The sequence below is a fragment of the Paramisgurnus dabryanus genome, chromosome 23, assembly GCF_030506205.2.
Source record: "Paramisgurnus dabryanus chromosome 23, PD_genome_1.1, whole genome shotgun sequence".
NCBI classification, from domain to species: Eukaryota; Metazoa; Chordata; class Actinopteri; order Cypriniformes; family Cobitidae; genus Paramisgurnus; species Paramisgurnus dabryanus.
This window is the reverse complement of record NC_133359.1, coordinates 29,768,205-29,790,068: the sequence shown is the minus strand read 5'-3', so window position 1 is coordinate 29,790,068 and position 21,864 is coordinate 29,768,205. Positions and strand designations below refer to the sequence as shown.

Here is a 21,864-nt window from a genome sequence, read left to right as displayed (position 1 = left end):
ACTGGTGTTTGACCCTGCCTGTACGACAACGAGTGAAATAAAGTTTGCAAATGGATCCTCAGCCTACTGGTGCTTCATTACAGCTGCAAATCCTAACCATAATGGTTTATGGTTTATACATGTCAGCAAATAACTTCGACATTAAGCAACAAGCAAACCACCCAAGTGCATCACTTTTTTGATCCCCTTGAAACATTTCTGTTGTCAGCTGTACCGGTTTTTTAAGGTTGTGTAAGGATATATGTTTTGGAATTAGGCCTTTTTTTTTACACTTTTCCAATCAAGATCATTTTTGTATTGATCAGGGTTCTTGTAATGGTTCCTGCTGTCCTGCTGGTTACAGTCAGAAGAGACACAACAGGAAGAAAATCTCTGGACTGTGATAGACTGATGAAACACATAAATGATGTTCAGGTCATCATCATCTCCTTAATAACACTGATCTTTATCTTTATCTATAATGTACTGCTGTGTCGTCATGGATTTTTGTGTTTTACACAGAAGAGGTCATGCGATCCCACTGGTCAACTGTCTCTCAGACTGACAGCCGACTTCCTCAAAGTACATCAGATTGATCTCAGATATGATTGTGAGCTGATCTCTTCAGTGATGATGTGGTTTAGTGTTGATTTGTTGTTACAGGCGGTTCTGAGTGCGAGTGTAAGCTGTGAACGGCCCACTGACGCTGTGAACGACTGTCTGTCTCAGTTCAGTGTGGAGTGTCCTCTCATGTTGCTGTCTGCTGGGGTAAAACATCTCTGCACTAAAGATCTCAGATGTTTTTGCAGCATACGACAGGAGAATGACTGTAATGTGTTGTGTAGCGCTGGTGGTCGCATCTCTCTGCGGTGTTGAGATCTCAGTGGAGGCGTTTGACGAGAAGTGACGTGTTGCCTAAACAGCTACAGATGCTGGACGACTGTTACGTCTGCAGCAGGCGGTAAGACACTCAAACATAACACGCTACAGTTCATTAACAGATAATTATTCAGCACAACATCAAATAAATTTATCCGAACCATTCACCTCAGCTTAAATGAATGCATTTTAACATGATCTTTATGTTGTTTATGTTTTGTAGGTTAAGTCAGGGGCTTGCATCAGCTGTGACATCAGCGCCACCATGGCTACAGGCTGCATGTCTACAGAGTTTTCTGGAGAGACCAGATAGTGACTTTAAACTGCTGAAGGAGACAAACAGACCTGTGAGATCAGACCTCAGTCTTATGAATAGTTCTGGTTAAATATTTAATCATTCAGAATTAGTTTGTGAAATCTTGTTGTTGTTCTTGTCTGTAGGTTTTGCTCTTCCTGTTTGTGTACAGTGTAATAGAGCTCATATCCGCTCACCTGTATGGACAGGTATCATGCTCGTATACATTTACTTATATGGATGTAACTAATAGGACTGATGATGTAAACAACTGTGTTTTTAGCATTCAGGGTGTTGGAAGCGTGCTAGAGAGACAAGCGTGGCTCTCTTTACTTACTTATTGGATGATTCCGATTGGCTGCCATTGTTCTATCCGTCGGGATCAGGTCTGTGCATTTCCATTCATGTATTTGACAGCTGCTTTTTTATTACCTGTGTGCAAACCCTTTGCTCGTGTCATGTACCACCCACAGGAAGACATAACGTCCATTGAGTGACAGTTATTATTATCTGTCTCTTATAGATCACAGACTCTCTCATTTCACATCTCGTGTGATGTCACTGCGAATGCTCAGACTGATGCCGTTTGCCTTTTACAGGTATGAAAACACTGCTGTTCACGTGATCTCTAATCCTTTTATTTTATAATGTTTTGTATAAATCAAACTCTTTTCCCAGTATTCTCACTGGTTTGGAGTCAGAGGTTCTAATGAGAACAGTGCGATCTGCTGGTTTCCTCTATATGGCCGCTGGAAACTACAGAGATCTCAACAAACTTTTTCTGAACATCTCTAATCACAATGATGGCTCACAGCAGCATCAGGTCAGAATAGCGTCTCAGTTTTTTCAGACTTTCCTCTTCTCTGTATGTGCTGAATGTGATCTGTCTGTCTCAGGTTCTTCTGGAAGCTCGGCAGGTACTGATGAACATCATCTCATTGAGTTCAGCAGACAGCCTGACACTCAGCCAAAGGAAACAGGTATACACACAGACCGACAAACAATATCAGGTCATTTACATAATTTCTGTAGTGAGATTTAAATCATCATTGAAGTTCAGTTAGTAAAACATTCCCAAGAGTGAACCCCTCGTACATTGAAATGGTAACATACAAACAGAAGCATCTATGCACACAATACACCTATAGATTTTGTTTTTGAAATCAGGTTTGAGCTGAATTATGCTGTTATAAATATTAAACATGTAATCGATTGATAGCCCTATTTTGTGCTTTCTGTTTTGTTTCAGTTACAATGTTTATGTGTTTCTCTGCTGTCAGTTCCTATGTGACGTCGTCATTGTTTGTGTGTTTGTCACATAGCTGGAGTCAGATTATGAGCAGCTCGATTCAGAGATCTCAGCGGCTCTCGGCACGTCCAGCAGCGACATACACTTCACATGAGTTGCACAACAAACGGAGACAACTACATCTGATCTGCTGTGTGTGTGATGTTCTTCCACAAAACCTCTTATTCTTAGTAAATGGACGTTATTCACTTTAAGATGTCTCTGATGTCTTTCTGTGCTGGACTGATGTTAAAAACATTAAGTACTGCTATCAGGAGACATCTATGAGAATCTATGATTAGATCTGTTCCAGAACATAGTGTGCTGCCTACCTAGATAGCATTTAACACAATTTCTCATTCAAAGGCACTTTGGAAACATTCTGCTTCATTCTATATCTCATTTTTCTAATTGAAATCCTCATTACAATTGAATTTAGATAAATAATAAAAGTTTTAAAATGTAAAAATGGTTAAGTTAATTTTGAAGCCGTTGTACAGGCTTTAGTAGCATGTAAATTCTTTGTACATATCTTATAAAGCTCACAAGATCCTCTGAAATGTTTGTAAAACCCGCTGGTGATGGATGGGGTTTTCAAACTTTTTGTGTGTGTGGACCACTATTTGTAATAAAGAATTTTCGCGGACCACCTCATATTACTCATAATAAAATATGTCTACACAAAGTCCTGAATTTATCTGCAGCTCTAAATAGGCTTACTAGCACTAAAACTATAACTGGTCATCAGATTAGTACAACAGATTCTTAAAAAAATATATTTTTCTTAAAAACATATATTTTATATTTCATTTTGCCTTTACACGGACCACCTGCAGTACCCGGTCCGTGGACCACAGTTTGGGAATGCCCGGATTAGAATACTAGTAAGATGTATATTCATAAAATATTACTATTTTAGTTGTTTACCTTTTAATGTTTTTGTCTTGAGATGACTTATTTTAAATAATTTTAAGAGCCCCATTAGAATTTGTGAACGACCCGGCCCTTGGTTGACAAACAATATGGTATGGTCTATCTTTTTAATCAAGTTTTAATGTGATTCAAGATTATATTTCAAACCACTCAAAGTTTGAGCGTGATATAAGTGAGGGAGATGGTGCAAGAATAGTGTGTTCATACCAGAAAAACAAAATGGCAAACGCTGCATCCATATCCTGCTTTACTGCATTCAAAGGCACCAATTCAAAGATATTAAAATCAATTGCATGAAATTTATTAACATTAAATATATACACAAATACATACATATACTGTCTGGTACTGAACTGAATAGCCTGTACCAGCTCACTTCAAGCACTGATCAATTGTGTGCTTTACACTGTGTGGAGTGTGTGACTGACTTCCTGCTAATACAAATGTATGTTTTCTTTAAGGTCACTGCCTTACAAGATAAGGCCACTCTGTAGGGTTTGAAACAGAGCTGTCATCTCTTAATATTTAATGAGATGCACATTAGGCGTCTGAAATACTGACCTTTAATCTAAAAATAATTACAAGGCATTGTCCACGAGTTTGGACTGTAAACTGTCCAGCACATAGTTCATATCTGGTGGGTTTGAGTTCGTCTGTTCTGGTCTGAAGTCAGAAAGCGGAGTCGAAAGGTTGCTTGCTGTTGAATCTGGAGGGATGGAGATACTGCCGCCCTGCATGAGAGGATGAACCATTGACATGTGCACGTTCAGATTATGAGCTTTCTCAAAACGCTTGCCACATATTGCACACGCAAACTCCAGATCAGCCTCTGCCTTGTGTTTGGTCATGTGATATTTTAGGGACGCCCGCTGACGGCACTGGAAGCCACACACCTCGCACCTAAAACACAGAGAGACGTTCTGAAGATGAAACACTGTGATAAAAAAACTCAAATCAACAGATTCATACTCACTGCAACGGTTTGGCTCCCGAGTGTCTCATCTGATGCACAGACAGATGTTTCCTCTGCTTGAACGTCTGACCGCACTGGTCACAGATGTAATTCCTCACCTCTAACAACAAAGAAATTAGAAAAAAATCAGTCTGCGTCATCTTAAATCTTGGTAGCGGTACAAAAAGAATTTGAACAGATTCAAGGATAAAAGTCTGAATCTCATTGAATTATATAAAATAAGTTTTTACACATTTTTGGAAGGAAAAATAGCACATGCATACTTCCAAACAAAAACATTTTATCCTGCCACATCGCATTGTAATCTGGTGATCACCTGACCCTCCATCGCATCGAAGAACTGGCCCTCCTACCTAATCCTGATTTAATTATAAGGGGGTTTTCTCTCTGGTCAAGGGGTTGAAAAAACTCTTTCACTGTTGCCCTGTTGGCTTGCTTACTGAGAAACTGATGAAATTAACTTTGGACCTTAATAATAAATGAAAGCAGTGTTAATGTAATGTTGAAAAAAGGCCTTATTACATTCTTAGAATAATGCAATGAGAAATACTAAAGTAAAGTACTCTAAGAAATAAATATGAATTCCAGTGTGAGAGGTTTTGTTGGCTCATCATGGGGAGGTTGCCTGGTTGCACAGAAATGTTGGGTTGATTTGGCTTGAATGTATTAGATGGGGCAGGGAGACAAGTTTGTATTTTGGGTCGGTTTGACTTGGAGAGTTCTAATCTATTAGTATGAGCCAACAAATGTTTTTTTTTACAATGCATGTATTTTATTTGAATCATTAAATGCATTTTCTGTACTTCTGTATCTTTACAACTATCATTTCACCTAAGATGTTATATGAATGTAATAAACATCTAAAATATTGGAAAAGATAGTGTCTAGCCCAGTGGTCTCAAACTCCCGGCCCGCAGGCCCCTTTGAACAATATAACATAATCTGGCTCGCAGAAAGATTTTTATTCACTTTGTTTCATATTCATTTCATTCTTAAAATTAAACGTTTAAGGGTTCGTTCACATGTTGCGTCTAACAACGCGTGTTAAAACGAGTCAAGGCGTTTCTTAAGCCGCCTTTCCACTGCACACAACAAACGATAGCCGAAAAGCCGGAAGTCATTCATTTCCCATGGAGAGTCGCAAAGGGGTTGCGTGAGGTCCCGACCATCTACGGATGCGTAAATATCGGATCCGTTTTGAGCGTTGGATTCGTAAAAAATTTGAACTTGTGCGACTAAACCGCATGCGATATGCCGACCGGAAGTTATGTTTTTCATTGTATTCCAATCACAAACTGTGTGTGAGGTGAAAATGATTAATCCTTTTGGTTTAACTTAATTAGTAACACTTGAATCCTTAAAAAACACTTTTGATTACTAATAAGTAATACATTAATAATTTTATTTGTGTACGTTATTATTTTAATCTTGTCTTTATATGTTCTCTCCAAAAAACAATTTGCAATCTTTGTCATATATGCATAGCTATTTATTGTTTCATTCATTTGCGTTCATTTATTTATAACACCATGGTAAACATATTAGAATGAAGCCTCTTGCACTGGAATGAGCTTCTTTCCCATATACGATTAAACTGAAACTTCATTACGACTGCCACTAGGGGGAGAACTCAGACTGTCGTTTCCGTATGTCGTGTGCAGTGGAAAGGCGGCTTCACTTTCTAAAGTTCTCAGGAGCGGAATTTGCGTTGTTAGGGGCTGGACACACCAAAACTTTTAAACGCGCTGAAAACGCCTTGAGGACGCCGAATGCCAGCTGTTTTTCAGGTGAGCACTTTGGTAGTTCAACTGCGAGCCGGTTGGTTGCTGTGGTAATGTCTCGCCCCTTTTCCACTGTGATTGGGCGGCCGTGTGAGAACTGACATTGACGAGCGGAGCTTTTCTCCCAAAGTTGAATCTCTTTCAACTCTAGACTCTCAGGGCCGAGCGCGAAAAAACCGCCGAGCGCCGGTTTTCAGCGCGGAAAAACCCGCTAGCTGCTGGCTTATTTGAAAAACGCCAAGCATGCGCCGGCCGCGGGCGTAAAAGTTTTGGTGTACAAAAAAACTTTTTTCCGCGCTGAAGACCAGCGCTCTGCAGTTTTCCGCGCTCGGCGCTGAGCGTCGAGAGTTGAAAGAGATTCAACTTTGGGAGAAAAGCTCCGCTCATCAATGTCAGTTCTCACACATTCATATTTTTCCACATATAATAGCAAATTTATGAAAACTGTGAAATAACAAAGATGGAACAAAATAAAGTCAATACTATGACTGTAAACAATCCAAAATAAATCAAAACACAAACACCTACTGATGGTAATTTTTTATAATAGTTTATAAATGTATACAGAAATTGTATTTGTTAGTTTAGTGAAGGTTTTAATAGGCCTTAGTTATTTAAGAGAATGTTAAGAAATTATTTACTTATATAAAATAATGTATATTTAAAAGATAAAAACCACTGCTTTTATTATACATTAGATAATAGAATTTTAACAGTCAATTTACAGAAGTATTGTACTTTTTTAACCTTAAAATGGCCCTCCAATTAAATGTCAATCTTAGAAATGGCCCCAAGCCAATTTGAGTTTGAGACCCCTGGTCTAGCCTGTATAAGTAACAGTTAATAACATAAAAGGACAAAAGTCAGTTACATATGGTATTCCTTTAAGCAACAGAATTTAATGTTTTCAATTATTATTGGTATAGCTTTACAGTAAAGAAAAAGTTTATGAAAAAACTGAATATATGATATTATTGCAAAATACATGTACATTAGCATATAGCAGCTGCAAAAGCAATCAGACCGTTCATGTTGCTAAACTGAACTCTTGAACAAATACCTCGTCAAAAATTTCCAAGGTAATCTATGTGTTGTTTATTTTGCTTGTTATATAAATAAACTACTTTACAAGTACTATATATATACACGAAAACCGCTTGTTTGTTGTTACTGCTGAAACATATATAGACTATTGTGCTGAATTGGGAATAACATGCCACACTGGTGATCTCGCCACGACCCTTGTGGTGGTTTTGATGGCTTCCCAGGACAATGACAATTACAGTGGCAAGAAAAAGTATGTGAACCCCTAGGAATAAACTGGTTTTCTACTGTGATTTGTAGGGATGTCCCGATCCGATCACGTGGTTTCAGACGGATACATATGCAGGGTTTAAATTGGGCCAGCACACATACTGAAGGTCACGCTCTGCTCCGCGCCAGTGTACGCGCTGCGCTGGTGCGTGTGAACTGACACGAATAATAAACGTGTTTTCATTCATAGGCTTCACACATGCACGACGAAACCGGGTTTTTACCGCTCATTTAAACGACGCGCCGATCGTTTTTGTCACTATGTGCTCAGTTAATCTACATCAGTACACAGCTCCGTGTCTCATTCAGAACCTCAAGAACGCCCATTCGCGCAGGAGGATCACATTACACATTGTAGAGATGAGAGATAGAGAGAGAGAGGAAAGAAGGGTGCACACGTCAAAAAAAACCTAATACAAGTCTAGAAACAAAGTATTAAAGTATGTATAGCCATATCAATCATCTTATTACATAATGTTAACTAGATAACTGGATACAACTTATTGTATTGTTTAATAAAATAATGTATTTTGATTATACAAATAAATTACAACCTAACTATAGTGATTGTTTAACTAACTGCTGACCAGCTTAGGGAATCTCTATGGCTAATTTATAAAGCTTGTTACTGAATAAGTACGTTGTTTTTCTTGTTAATTGAGTCTTTTTGGTTAGCCTATCTTATGCCTAAAATTTGTCAAGGAGGTTGGTTCTTATTACTTCCTTTAAAAGTTTGATCAATTGTGCATAATGACATGTGCAACAAATGCATATAGGGTGTCAGAGTCATAGATGTGCATAATTTAAAGTTCAGGTTTTAAAGTTTGGGTCAACCTGTGGCACAGCTTTAAAGCTGAAACTTTTAAAATCCTATCAGAGGTTAGGGCTGGGTATTGTTTAAAATCTTTCGATATGGTGCCAATTTAGATACCTCCGTTTCGATGCCGGTTCCTAACGATACTTTTTTTGATACCATGTTTTAAAATCCATTGAAACATTAACAAAAATACATTAAACACACAACTTTTATTTTTCACCTTAATTAAAACAAATTCTGGTAACACTTCTCCCTCAGGGTAACATTATTAAAACTGGTTGTGCTTTTTGGATAGGGGTGAGCCAGCAGACACACTTATCAAATAAGGAAACAAAAATAAAGAAATTAAGAATATAATTAACAGTGCTTTATTTTATGAAATGTAAAATGGTATTTAGCTTGGACTAACAGTATTTGTGGGTTCATTATAGCTGCAACTTTAACAAAAAGTTAAAATATTTAAATGGGTGACTGCGTTTTACTGGGAAGATTTGTATGCATGTTTGTTTTTTATAAACAATACTCAACTTCGTAATAATCAAAATATTAAATACATTTGGGATTTTTAAAAGGAGTAGAAAATGCGTTCAATGGCATTTAATTCAAGTGAAATTAGCAAACCAGTTAAATGGAATTTTAGTTTGTTTTAAATAACGAGCCAGGCTTTGGGCTGCGCGTGTGAGTCAAGTTTAAACCATAGACTGTAAAAAATAGGTTTAAACGCATCGTCCATTTTGCGAGACGAGGGCATAAAGGCTTTGCGATGCGGAGAGACAGGCGCGAGTATTTCATAAGCATTGAGAGAGACAAGCTGCGCGCGTGGGTCAAGTTTAAACACCTTGTTGAGACTGTTGTGGGAGACGCGTGCGCAAAGCCTTGCCATGCGGAACCAGGCGCGAGTAAATCAAGCAGAGACAATAGAGACACAGGCTGTGCGCGTGCTTTAAATTGAAACCCCTCGTCACTTTAGGAGAAGCGCCGTTTTGGTTGACGTGCCTTTCACGGAGACAACACTGCCATGCTTGCGCTAACTCTATTGGTAAGACTGTCACAAAGACTTTCTTCTCATATTGTATCCTTTCTACACTTGTGTTGGGTGACTGCGAGGTGGACAGCCTGAAAGTATTTTCAGAAATCCTCCCCGTCACGTGGTGGTGGACAGCCAATCGCCGGCGCTTTAGGTCCTTACACGCAAGTACAGGCTCACAGACACAGCCGCTTTTGGAATCGAAATTTGGCATCGAAAGATATAATTTTTTGATACTCAAAGTATCAAAGTTTTTCATTCGATACCATAAATGTATCGACGTTTGGTACCCAGCCCTATCAGAGGTCCAAAATGTCATTGAAACACACCAGTGGCTTTGCTGTCATCAGGATTAAACATGTTACCCCTCGAACCCTCCCTCCTAACAGAGCATCCCCACAAAACAAATCCCAATTTAACCCCTGAACATATATAGTATATATTCATTATTTTTTAACACATCAATAGTTATGCGCTGGCACAGAGTTAGACTCTTTTGACTCCACACAGAAACAGCAATGCATGTGGCATGACATAAGAAACATCATGGTTCTGTTTTTTCGCTCTTCTTTATTCTTTTTTATGTATTATAGTATCGGATCGGGACTCGGTATCGGCAGATACTCAAAGATTAACCCCCATTAAACATTCATAGTGCTGGAGGAAAATGTGAGTGAACGCTTGGATTTAACAGCTTGTTGAGCCTCATTTGGCAGCAAATACTTCAAGCAAGTGCTCTCAGTAGTTCTGAATCAGACCTGCGCATCGTTCAGAAGCAATTTTTGCTCATTCCCCTTTACAAAACTGCTTTAACTCAGACACATTTGTAGGATGTCTGGTGTGAACCGCTCTCTTGAGGTCATTCCACAGGTTAAGGTCTTTTGCAAACTTCAGGCTCACAGCAATGTTTTTCGGAGAGCAGCGGCTTCCTCCGTGGTGTACTGTCATAGACACCGTGCCTGTCCAAAGACTTGCGTATGGTAGACTCATGAACAGAGCTGTGTGCCCGTTCCAATGATGTCTTCAAGCCTTTAGCTGTTACTCGTGGGTTCTTCTTTACTTTATTGAGTATTCTGCATGGTGTCTTAGGAGTCATCTTGACTGTGCGCCCACTTCTAGGAAGGGTAGCTACAGTATTTAACTGTCTCCATTTATAGAAAATTTGTCTAAGTGTAGACTGATGGAGGTCTAAACATTTTGAGATTGTTTTGTATCCCTTTTCAGCCTTATGGAGTGCAATATCTCTTGATCAGATATCTTTATAAGAGCATGGTTCAGAAGAGCTGATGCTTCTTAAGGACAGCAATCTTAAAATGTGTGAGTGTCTTAATATCAATCAAAGTTGCACTAAACCACACATTTAAACTCCTTTTATTAATTGGACTCCAGTTTGCCAGCTTCTAACAAAAAAAGCTTTCAATAAAGTAATTAGTCCATGGGCTCACTTAAATTTTCCTCCAGCACTGTGAATGTTTAATGGGTGTTTCCAAAAAAGACACAAGAAACTGGAATTATTTATGTCTTGTGAGCTTATGCACATCGTGTTTGTTTATTGTTATGACCTAGATGAGGATCAGATAACATTTTATGGCAAATCACTGTAGAAAACCAGTTCATTCCTAGGGGTTCACATACTTTTTCTTGCAACTGTACATCCTGGTTATTTTGTCATCACATCACTGGTCTTCTACCAGGTCAAATGGTAAGTGTTAATATGGGACACATTAGTTTGCTCAAGAGTGCATCTCTCATAAATACACTTCTCAGTATCTGAAGAAGCAGCATCCATTTTAAGAATGAGATGCCTGCAACATACACTGAAATTGTGGCTGTATTACATGACAGTCTAAATTGCTTTTTAACATCACACTGAGGTTCTTAATCATAGAATCAACTAATTTCTTATCTTTAAAGAAATGATTAGAATTAAGCTGAAAGAAATTACTGGTCATCTTTGATATTATTAATAGTCTTTCAGCTTAGAAAATGGTGTGTGTTTCAACTTTCTAAAGAGATGTAAAGCTGGGTATTATCAGCTTAACAATAAAAACCGATGTTATGTTTTCTTATAATGTCTCCTAGAAGCAGCATGTATAGCGAGAAAAGGATAGAGCCTAAAACTGATCTCTGTGGTGCACCGTATTTAACATATTTAACCCAAATGTATGTATTTTCTAGGGATGTCCCGATCAGGTTTTTTTGCCCTCGAGTCCGAGTCATTTGATTTTTAGTATCTGCCGATACAGAGTCCCGATCCGATACTTCTATAATACATAAAAAAATAATAAAGAAGAGCGAAAAAACAGTTCCAGGATGTTCCTTATGTCATGCCACACGCATTGCTGTTTCTGTGTGGAGTCAAAAGAGTCTAACTCTGTGCCAGCGCATAACTATTGCTGTGTTAAAAAATAATGAGAATATATATAGTATATATGTACAGGGGGTTAAATTGGGATTTGTTTTGTGGGGGTGGTCTGTTAGGAGGGAGGGTTCAAGGGGTAACATGTTTAATCCTGATGACAGCAAAGCCACTGGTGTGTTTCAATGACATTTTGGACCTCTGATAAGATTTTATAAGTTTCAGCTTTAAAGCTGTGCCACATGTTGACCCAAACTTTAAACCTGAACTTTAAAGCTCACGTAACACACGCTGTTTCTGCATTTCTGATATTAATCTGGAGTACCTATGGAGTAGTATGACATCCTTTATATCTCTGAAGAGTCTTTAGTTTAATCAGATTTATAAAAGAAAGATTAGCTTTACCGAATCTTTCCGATAACGTACGAAAAAATGAAGAAGGAGGAGTTAGTTAAACAATCACTAGTTAGGTCTTAAATGACTTGTATAATCAAAATACATCATCTTATTAAAGGGGACAGAGAATGAAAAACCATTTTTACCTTGTCTTTGTTGAATAATGGTAGTCTACCAACATTCACAAACATACAAAAAGTGCTAAACATGCTAAACATCTCAGTCTCATAGAAATTCCTCTTTTAGAAATGTCAGCCAGAAAACGGCCCAATCTGAAAAACTGATGCTTATGACATCACAGGCATCTAACTGCCCCTCCACTTTAAAATAATTGGCTACATTTTTTGAGTGGCAGCAAAGTCAGCCAATCAATAATGAGATTGCAAGTTAAGCCAGTAGGGGGAGCCAAATAGGTGCAAAACCACTTGTTTAAAATCCCCCACCCTAATAGAGCTATCTGAGAGAGGTTTTTAGGAAGCTTCTAAGGCATTACAGACCCAAACAAAAATATTTGTGTACATGTCACATCACAGAGCAAGGATAAATACTCTGTTCAATCATTCTATGTCACCTTTAAACTATACAATAAGTTGTATCCAGTTATCTAGTTAACATGGCTATAGATACTTTAATACTTTGTTTCTAGACTTGTATCAATTTTTTTCGACGTGTGCACCATTCTTACCTCTCTCTCTCTCTATCTCTCGTCTCTACAATGTGTAATGTGATCCTCCTGCGCATATGCGCGTTCTTGAGGTTCTGACACGGAGCTGCGTAGTGATGTAGATTAACTGAGCACATAGTGACAAAAACGATCGACGCGTCGTTTAAATGAGCAGTAAAAACCCGGTTTTGTCGTGTGTGAAGCCTATGAATGAAAACATGTCATTATTTGCGTCAGTTCACACGTACCAGCGCAGCGCATACACTGGCGTGGAGCAGAGCGAGACCTTCAGTCTGTGTACCGGGGCTTAGCCCCAGATGGTCCTGGCCCAATTTAAACCCTGCATATGTATCGGAGTCCTGATCGGAAGGTAATAACCGATTCCGATCGAGTCAGGAACCACGTGATCAGGGCCGATTTCCGATCACGTGATCGGATCGGGACATCCCTAGTATTTTCCTCATTTATCCAGTCATTAACACTTTGTTTATGTAAATAATATCTAAACCAGGTAAAACCAGCTCTCTCAGCTCAGGCCCTCAGCGAAGGTGGTCGTATTTTATCTCCTCTCCTCCCTGTAAACTTCCCTGCTTTGCTCCTCTCATGTCGTATAGTCTTGTGTCTTAACTTTGAGAGACTCTCTCCGCACTGCTCTCGAAACTAAAAATCATGGATTTTATCAACTGGTCTCTCAACGCAACTGACACTATCTTCTCGACAAGAAGCTTAGGTTTGGGGGAACCTGTCTGCCCTGCTGGAACGTTCGCAGCTGGCTACACGATGGACGCATGGGAGAGGTGGCGGGTCATGCGTCTGGCGGCTCTTTCCGTGGAGGACATTGAAGATATCTATATATTCGGAACCATGATAACATGGGGTTTGCTGACTGGATTAGGCTTTGTCCTGGTTTAGCGAAAAATTAAGAAGATGGGGACAGCTGCCCAAAGCCAAAAAAAGCTGCCCGGGATGATTGAAGCAGTGGGCAGAGCGGTCAGCACTTAGGCTGGGACTATTAACCGCATTTTGGATAACAACTTGGAAATGACCCGCAATATGAATAACATCAAGGAGATGCTCACAGATTTGAAAAAGCTGATGGACCAGAATGGATTAAGAGAGTAGTCCTGTAAAGGAATAAGGCTACTCGCCCCAAGACCAAATAATTCCAATCTTATCTGCTTTCGGCCCCCTTTATCCAGCACTTGCCTTGGCCAAGGCCGCTGCTGAAACAACAACTCCCTTGGAAGAGCACTGCAGCGAGATGCTCTTGCATTCCCTAACCCCTCTCCCACAGACACCTGTAAGGCCTACACACACACAAACTCTTACACACACACACATATATATATGCAATCACCACCCATTACCCAAATCCCTCGCCTTCGCAGCTTTGTACCCCACAGCCGGACAGACAGGTCTGTGACCAGCGCCGAATAAGGCTGCAGGTAAAAGGTTGAGAACCCCTGCATTAGATGATCTATAGTGTCAGAAGATGCATTAAAGTCCAGTATTATAAGAGAGATATTGTCCCAGTCAAATGCTAGCAGATGCTGATTTTACTCTTAATTATTCTGTACAATCTGCTGGTTGAGTTTCGTCTGTGTAACTGTCTGATCTTGTGTACAATATATCATGAGGAGAAAGAGTCTTGAATTGTGCCTAACAAACACTCTTATATACACAGTTCAGCCCACTGATAGCTGAGAAAATCTGCTGTACTTAAAGCATACAAAATACAGAAAGCCCATATTCCTCAGGTGCTCTTGTACCTGTGTGAATGAGTTTGACGTGTCTCTGCAGATATCTGTCAATCATAAAGACCTTGTTGCACCCTGGATGTGGACATGGTCTTTCCCGAACTTCCTCGTGATGCTCCTTGATGTGTTTCTGAGTCAGACACATTAAGTAAGTTCACTGCAGAAACATGCATGAAGATTATAATGATGATGATGACATGATGGTGGTGGTCTTATAATACCTTCATGCCATCAGCTCCTCTATACACTGCTGTACAGCCCTGATGAGGACATTTGTAGATGGTGGGCAGCTCCTCCCTAATTGAAAAGCAGCAGTGTGTTTACTGAATCCCACTAAATGGCACCTCCACATAACATTTTTGTGACATATTAGAGGTTATTACAAAAATTGCTTTCAGACTTCAAAAAAATCCTCACTTCCAAAAGGAAAATTGCTAAAATTATACTGTAACTTCCCTTCATGTACATTATGACTTTACTGTTGCATCTAAATACATCCAAAACAAAAACACATCAATACTTTAGTGAAGAATGCAGGTCTGTGAACAGTGGAGGATTTAGGGTTGGTTCAGCTGTTGGCAGAAGAGAATGCGAGTGTGTGGAGGTGATTACAACTATAAAAGGCATGTGTTAATGAGGGACTGTCCAAAATGCATTGATTCAAAAATAGACCTTTTTAACAAAGCATACCATGTTTTTTTTACCTTTTGACTCCTCTTTTCTACAGCAAAATAAACATAGCATGGCTTGGCAAATTATATTTTTGAAAAATATGTTCCTTTGGCAAACTTAATTTAAATACTGTCCTCCCATTTATGTTGCATCTGAAAGGAAAAGTATGAAGGGGTACTTGAGCTTTACTGATAGGGCGCACTCACATTATAACAACTTGATGGGATGTGAGAGGGCTGTGTGTTATCACGCACCAAACGACTCCGAATAAAAACACAGACTTAACATTACAATGGGTTAAGTGAGCACTTATATTCCTGCCAGAATATGAGAAAATGGCATCTACTCCAGTAAATGTTTTGGACACACCCACATTTTTTTGGCTTCCGATGCCCATAAATGGAACCCATGATGCTTTGATCAGTTGACCTGATAAAAACACCCTCTCTCACTTTCTCTCCCACATGTGTATTCAAAGAGGAAGCCCACATTTTGTTATCTTGCAGTTTAGTTATTTAAATTTTATATACAATCACATTTCATAACAAAACTGGTGGCGGTAAACTGCAAGACCTACGTGAACAGAACTGTACAACAAACATGATGCAGAATTGTTTTGTAATGTTATGCTTAGTCGAATTTCCTATACCAAACAGTTGTGATATAGTGAAATACACTAGTCAACATTTGAAGTGGACCAAAACCATTCATAAAAGTTGTCCTAAAACCAATGCCCAGCTCAACAAGACTTTAAAACCTGTTGCTCAACCATCATGACAGTTGACCTAAAAGAGAAACCTGATCATAGAAAAAGAGTAGTGCTTTATCAGCACGTACAGCATTATGCATTGCTGTTTAAACATTTTTAAAACGTGTTTCTAGCAAAACTGATTCAGAAGCAAATGGATACTAAAGATCAGTTATCTGCACTTGAGATTGCTTGGTTCATGTTTAACAGCAGAAGTAGAGTTGGGAATTGAGAAACCGTTTTTTATACCAGATAAAATGTATTAAAGTTTATTAAATGAAAAACATACCAGTGATGTTTAGATGTCAAAAGATCCATGAAGAAACATTGTTTGCATACCAAATTAATAACTAAAAAAAAGATGCCATAACATTGCCACTGAGGATAATTATTTCCATAATATCAAACACTATTTTACCTTTCTGCTTTGATGTTTTTCTTCCAACCGGGCTTTGGTCCAGGTTTCCTCCTGGTTTTAGGTTCCACTGTCTTGTGCTCTTTGCTGTTGTTCTCCTCTGAAGAACTGTGAGGGTGAAAGGGCTGTATCATTCACACTAATATAAACATACATTATAAGGTGTCTCACGATTCTCCAAATCCTCGATTCAATTACATTTTCGCTTCTAATGTCACGGTTCGATCTCGCAGGTTTACTCGCAGCACTCAACATGTGTATTTTTCCCGCTTGGCAAGCCGACCGGACGTAACATGGGGCCTGGCAGCATCAATGATTCCATTTTTTAATTCTAAGTAAAAGGTTGTGTCTTTTTTTTTATCGATTTCGAACTTTTGTAAGAGATCAGATTCAGAGGGATAACTAGAGCTGGACAATATTGCCACAAATTTACTAATAAATTGTTGTTCACCTTTAATTTGTATTAAGCCTTCATATAGAATTAAATGTAATGATTGTTAAATGTAAACTCACTGTTAAATAAACATAAGACTTTAAGGCTCACCAGGAATATTAATAAGGTGCACCTAAACATCAGTCAGTGATAAATGCTATAATGCAGGGGTCTTTAACTAATGGTTTTCTTTAGTCACAGTATTGACTTTCATAGTTACATAGTTTTGATTAATAAGTTATTATAGAAATATGTGGAAAATATGAATAAATAGCCCAGATAAAAGAGACTCTTTTAAATTGTAGTACTATTTAATGTTACATAAGTTGGACAGGCTAATGGTTGCTTAGCTCTGAAAGATGACACAAAAGAACTACGGTGCGCACTAACCAGCATTTAACGCGCGTTTTTAGACGTGCCGTGTAAACGGTGTAATGTATATCAAAATATCGGAAATGTGTTTAGAAACCATATCACCGTTATTGAAAAATACATAAATAAAAAATACACTATGAAATATATTGATATTCAAATTATTGTCCAGCCCTAGGGATGATTAAAACATACACAGTTTTTACGGGTTTTGGATCAGAGGATGGTTCAGTGTTTTATAAGTTGGGAAAAAGCACCATCTAGTGAATCATAGCAGAAATATGGATTGCCGTAAAAGCTCATCATTAGCAGGGAAGCAGTTACTCTTAATTGACAAGATAACTCATCAATGTTGGGGAAAAGGTTAAACAAAAGAAGATCAAAATAAACAATAAATATAGCTGCAAGCAGCAATTGCCGGGTTCAAGCCAAAAAGGGCACAGGAGAAAGTAAAGTTGAGTTCAGATGAGCAGTTTAAAGCACCTAGGAAAATCTCTTGATTTCGACAAAATATAACAGTTATCAGCAAAAAAGCTGTGTTCTCATTCAGTGAAATCTCTCCCTCTCTTCTTGAAGAGCATTGACAACTAGAACACTGACGAAAATGTGAGTGGTGCTTGCAGTGGCAATACTAAGCTAACAAAATGTTAGGTGTCATGAGTCAAAAGAGCCCACCCCCATGTCTTTACGATGTTCTTATGCAGAAATATACCTCTTGCAAAAATGGTTGATAAGGTATTCTCATTGGTTGCTAGGGAGTGAATTGGAATGCACCAATGATTATACTTCAAACCATTCAAGGCTTAATCCATGATGACTTAAGGTTTTAGTTGTACTGTAGCAGTAGTTTTAGGCAAAAAATACCATATTCCACTCTCAAAACCACTAGGTGGCGCAATGACAAAATTGTGCATGCACCCTCAGATCATAACTGTGTTGCATCTAGTTAGTTTTATGACTATACACTTTAGTTTAGTGAAAAAACAGTTGTATGACCATAGGGTTGCTTAATTTCAGAGGTTTTGTTTAATTATAGGGTCAACTAGTGGTGCAAGCATACAAATTTTTTTGTGTAGCCTCAGACTGTGGTCATACATCAGCCTATCAAATCTGGTGAAAAAAATCTCTTTTCAGTGTGAAGTTATATCCAATTGTGTGTAAAAAAACACAAAATTTAAAGGTAATTTTTAGTTTTTTGCAAATTTCGGCCATTTCTGATGAAAATTTTAATATAGCACCAATAGAGTTTTTTGTTCAGAAGGTAATGTAATGTTTTTCCTAAGGCATTTTCGAGTCGATCGGAATAACACTCATGGAGATATTCGGGCAAGTTTTTTAAGCACTATTTTGCTGCGGATTGACGAATCGACATGAATTCCATAACTTTTTGCATTGAGGGTCTATAGATGCTACATACCGATTTTCTTTACAATCGGGCAAAAGCTCAAGGATGAGTTTGCAAAAGTAGGTTTTACGCAGTGGTGGGCCGTCAGGACCAGCAGGGCCTTCTCTGCTGGCCCTATAAAAAATAAAAAATATTTTTTTTACAAAGTGTTAAATGTTTTTCTTTAGTATGCTATTTATTTTTTTTCATTGGTGTAATGTCCGCAAAATTCGTTAGTTTTGTTAAGGTTGAACCGGAGTACCCTGAAAAATTCACATAAAAAGCAGCTTATTCAGCTGGGGCCAGCTCTACAGATACTGCTAGGCTTGTGTTGAAGAACAACACATCTGATTTGTTACAATCATTAGTGACAGATGGCGGAAAAATGTTCATGACGGAAAATGACAATCCGTCAAATGAAATTGAAAATCGAATGCCAAGCTACCGAACGAATATTTGAATGATCAAAAATTCTGGTCCAGCCCTATTCTAAATCAGAGTCTAGTCTAATACATGCATTCACTGCACTGAATAGAGAAACTGGAGGCTTTTTATGCCAATGACTGTCCCCTGATGGCAGGGCATGTGCCATGCATATGGATCACCCAACTCATGTTATCTCAGGTAATAAAGTGTGAAAAGAAAGATCCTCTCCTGTTGTTACCATACAGATTACATAAAGTGAGAATATTTGTTTTCGATTTCACTTACATTATTTAAAATTAAACATTCTAAGCATTATGTAGACATTTATCTTTTGTTTGTCTGACAGCTATCTGCTAAGTTATAGTTCACTCTGCAACACTTTTTAGAAAGGACTTCACTAAGAGAAAGAGCAGAACATGCATATGCGTTTTCTTCATTTGCAAAAAGAACAACATTTTGTTTGTATTATGAGTGGATACAAATTTTTTTTTAAAGTTTTGAATCATGTATAACTGTATATTTTTATGTCCAAAATTAGAGTATTTTGAGTCTCTTTTGCACTGATAAGAACAAAATGAAGTGTAATCGCCGGCAATTAAGTTGACCCCTGGGGGTTAAAAGATGAAATATTACTGCCTCTATACTGTCATGTCCCTCACATAACATACATTTTGCTTTGATGTACAGGGCATGTACAGTGATGTAGCTGCATCTATACATTCATCACAGCTATTACCATTTATCAAGGCTCAGATCAGAGCTCTCCTCAGATGAGCCACTCTTCCTCCTGTCTTCACACTCATCATCCTCACTCAAGCAGTTTCTGAAACAAACAAACAAACAAACATCATAAATTCAACCTCTTGATTAGTGTTACAGGCTTATTCTAGCATTTGCGGTGAAAACATGGCAAAAGTGATTCACTTGCCCTACCAACATTTTCACTGGCCCCAATAAAAAAATGTCAGTATCACATTTTTTTAAATAATAATTCAAAAGTCAAATATATCTGTATACATATACAACAGACATGTTCCAATGAAAAACGTCTCCCAACTGCTTTACCTGTAAAATGACAGCAAACTGTTATTAAAAAATATTTTAGTGACTGAAGGTGCAAGCACTGGCCCGATTGGGCAAGTGACAATACTTTTTACTGGCCCGAACGCCTCTCGCGCTTGGCAGTCCTTTATGTTGAGCCCTGCTGGGTACCGATTTCTTGTCGTCATTATCGGCAGATACCAATGCCTAATACCAATTCTTCAAGCTAATAGGTAAGCTCTTTGATGACTGTAACTGTTAACATTTTTTCTAGATAAAGAATTCTTTACCAAGAACCGTTACACCCCTAAGTTGATTATGATTCATGGACCCTTATTATAACGTGTTACCAATATAATTACAGTAATGTGATGATTTATTTTTCTTAGAATAAAGCTTAGGAGTCAGGATAGTGATAATAAATAGTGTTATTATAGTAACACTTTTAGGTACTATAGACTTTTAGTCTGTTTAAAAAAGAAGCTCATAATACTGCAGAAGTTTAATACTAAAAAGTATTTTGTCTGTAATGCTACGAGAGGTGGAGGTGTAGCTGCTCTTTTTAAAGATGTCTATCAATGTAAGCAAGTGTCATTTGGGAATTACCAGTCTTTTGAATATCTAGGTATTGTGTTGAAAGGTACCCCACACATTCTACTTATCATTATTTACAGGCCCCCAAAATACTCTCCAGCATTTGTTGAGGACTTTACAGAACTGTTATCAACGATTTCCTCAGAATTTGACTGTTTTGCTATTGCTGGAGATTTTAACATTCACAAAGATAAGTCAGAAAGCATTATGGCAAAAGATGTCACAGCTGTTTTAAATACTTTTGATCTGACTCAACATGTACATGGACCCACACACAATCTTGGACACACTCTTGATTTAATTATCAGTAAGGGTGCAAACATTTATTAAGGATGTAGCACTGTCTGATCATTTCTGTATTTTCTTTGATATATTGATCTCTCCTACTATTGAAACTAGATCTCTGTCTGTCAAAAAGAGATGCTTAAATGAGAACACCAGTGTGCTATTTATGAAGTCTATATCTTTAACACCAAGCATATCTGAAGACTCTTTTGATTTTCTCCTTGATTCCTTTAATTCAAAAGTTAAGAGTGCAATCGATGATATTGCTCCTGTAAAAGTTAGGAAGAAGAATGGCAGGCAAAAATCACCTTGGCGAAACTCAACAACGGTGCAGAATATGAAGAGACACAATGCAGAAAAGCTGAACACATGTGGCAGAAACAAAACTTGTAGTCCATTAAAATATCTATAAAGACAGCCTTCGTGCTTTCAGTGTGGAACTAGGCAAAGCTAGACGGACTTTCTTTTCAAATATAATAAACAACAACATAAATAACACACGCACTCTTTTTGCTACTATAGAGAGACTAACAACCCCCCCCCCCAGTCACATTCCAAGTGAAATGCTCTCAGACAGCAAATGTAGAGAGTTTGCTTACTTCTTCTCTGAGAAAATCTATATTATCAGAAAGGTGATCAGCACATCGTTGATCTGTGCCGGGGTCAGACAAGTCAGACCACAACATCTGAAAGTAGTTACGATGTCTGATTTCGAAGCATTTGATGGTAAAATTTTGGAAGAAACAGTACAGCATCTTAAAACATCAACCTGTGCCCTTGACACACTCCCAACATCTTTTTTCAAAAGTGTCTTTAACTGTTTAGAAGCAGATCTCCTAGAAGTGGTAAATTCATCACTTAACTCTCAGACTTTTCCAAAGTCGCTTAAAACGGCAGCTGTTAAGCCCCTCCTAAAAAAGAGGATAACACTGTGTTGAGCAACTACAGACCAATCTCAAATCTTCCTTTCATAGGCAAGATCATTGAAAGAGTTGTTTTCAATCAGCTGAACAAATTCTTAATTTCTAATGG

The 21,864-nt window shown here is 38.2% G+C and overlaps 2 protein-coding genes across 4 annotated transcripts in view; one reads left to right on the top strand and one right to left on the bottom strand.

Annotated features, from left to right (window-relative positions):
- Positions 1 to 3,095, top strand: part of LOC135788075 (Fanconi anemia group A protein) — a 59,350-nt gene extending 56,255 nt beyond the window's left edge. For all 3 annotated transcript variants that reach the window (XM_065291158.2, XM_073813411.1, XM_073813410.1), the window contains 11 exons: positions 306 to 414; positions 502 to 561; positions 643 to 747; positions 825 to 940; positions 1,082 to 1,205; positions 1,300 to 1,362; positions 1,437 to 1,539; positions 1,677 to 1,752; positions 1,832 to 1,976; positions 2,050 to 2,133; positions 2,476 to 3,095. In XM_065291158.2, the coding sequence (XP_065147230.1) occupies positions 306 to 414; positions 502 to 561; positions 643 to 747; positions 825 to 940; positions 1,082 to 1,205; positions 1,300 to 1,362; positions 1,437 to 1,539; positions 1,677 to 1,752; positions 1,832 to 1,976; positions 2,050 to 2,133; positions 2,476 to 2,556 (1,066 nt within the window). In that variant the 3' untranslated portion in view covers positions 2,557 to 3,095. The remainder of the gene's footprint in view (positions 1 to 305; positions 415 to 501; positions 562 to 642; positions 748 to 824; positions 941 to 1,081; positions 1,206 to 1,299; positions 1,363 to 1,436; positions 1,540 to 1,676; positions 1,753 to 1,831; positions 1,977 to 2,049; positions 2,134 to 2,475) is intronic.
- Positions 3,096 to 3,653: 558 nt separating this feature from the next.
- Positions 3,654 to 21,864, bottom strand: part of znf276 (zinc finger protein 276) — a 39,437-nt gene continuing 21,226 nt past the window's right edge. Inside the window, exons 6-11 of the mRNA XM_065291160.2 lie at positions 19,649 to 19,735; positions 16,301 to 16,405; positions 14,684 to 14,759; positions 14,475 to 14,592; positions 4,348 to 4,447; positions 3,654 to 4,274 (exon numbers count right to left, since the gene is read on the bottom strand). Coding sequence (XP_065147232.1) covers positions 3,953 to 4,274; positions 4,348 to 4,447; positions 14,475 to 14,592; positions 14,684 to 14,759; positions 16,301 to 16,405; positions 19,649 to 19,735 — 808 coding nt within the window. The 3' untranslated portion in view covers positions 3,654 to 3,952. The remainder of the gene's footprint in view (positions 4,275 to 4,347; positions 4,448 to 14,474; positions 14,593 to 14,683; positions 14,760 to 16,300; positions 16,406 to 19,648; positions 19,736 to 21,864) is intronic.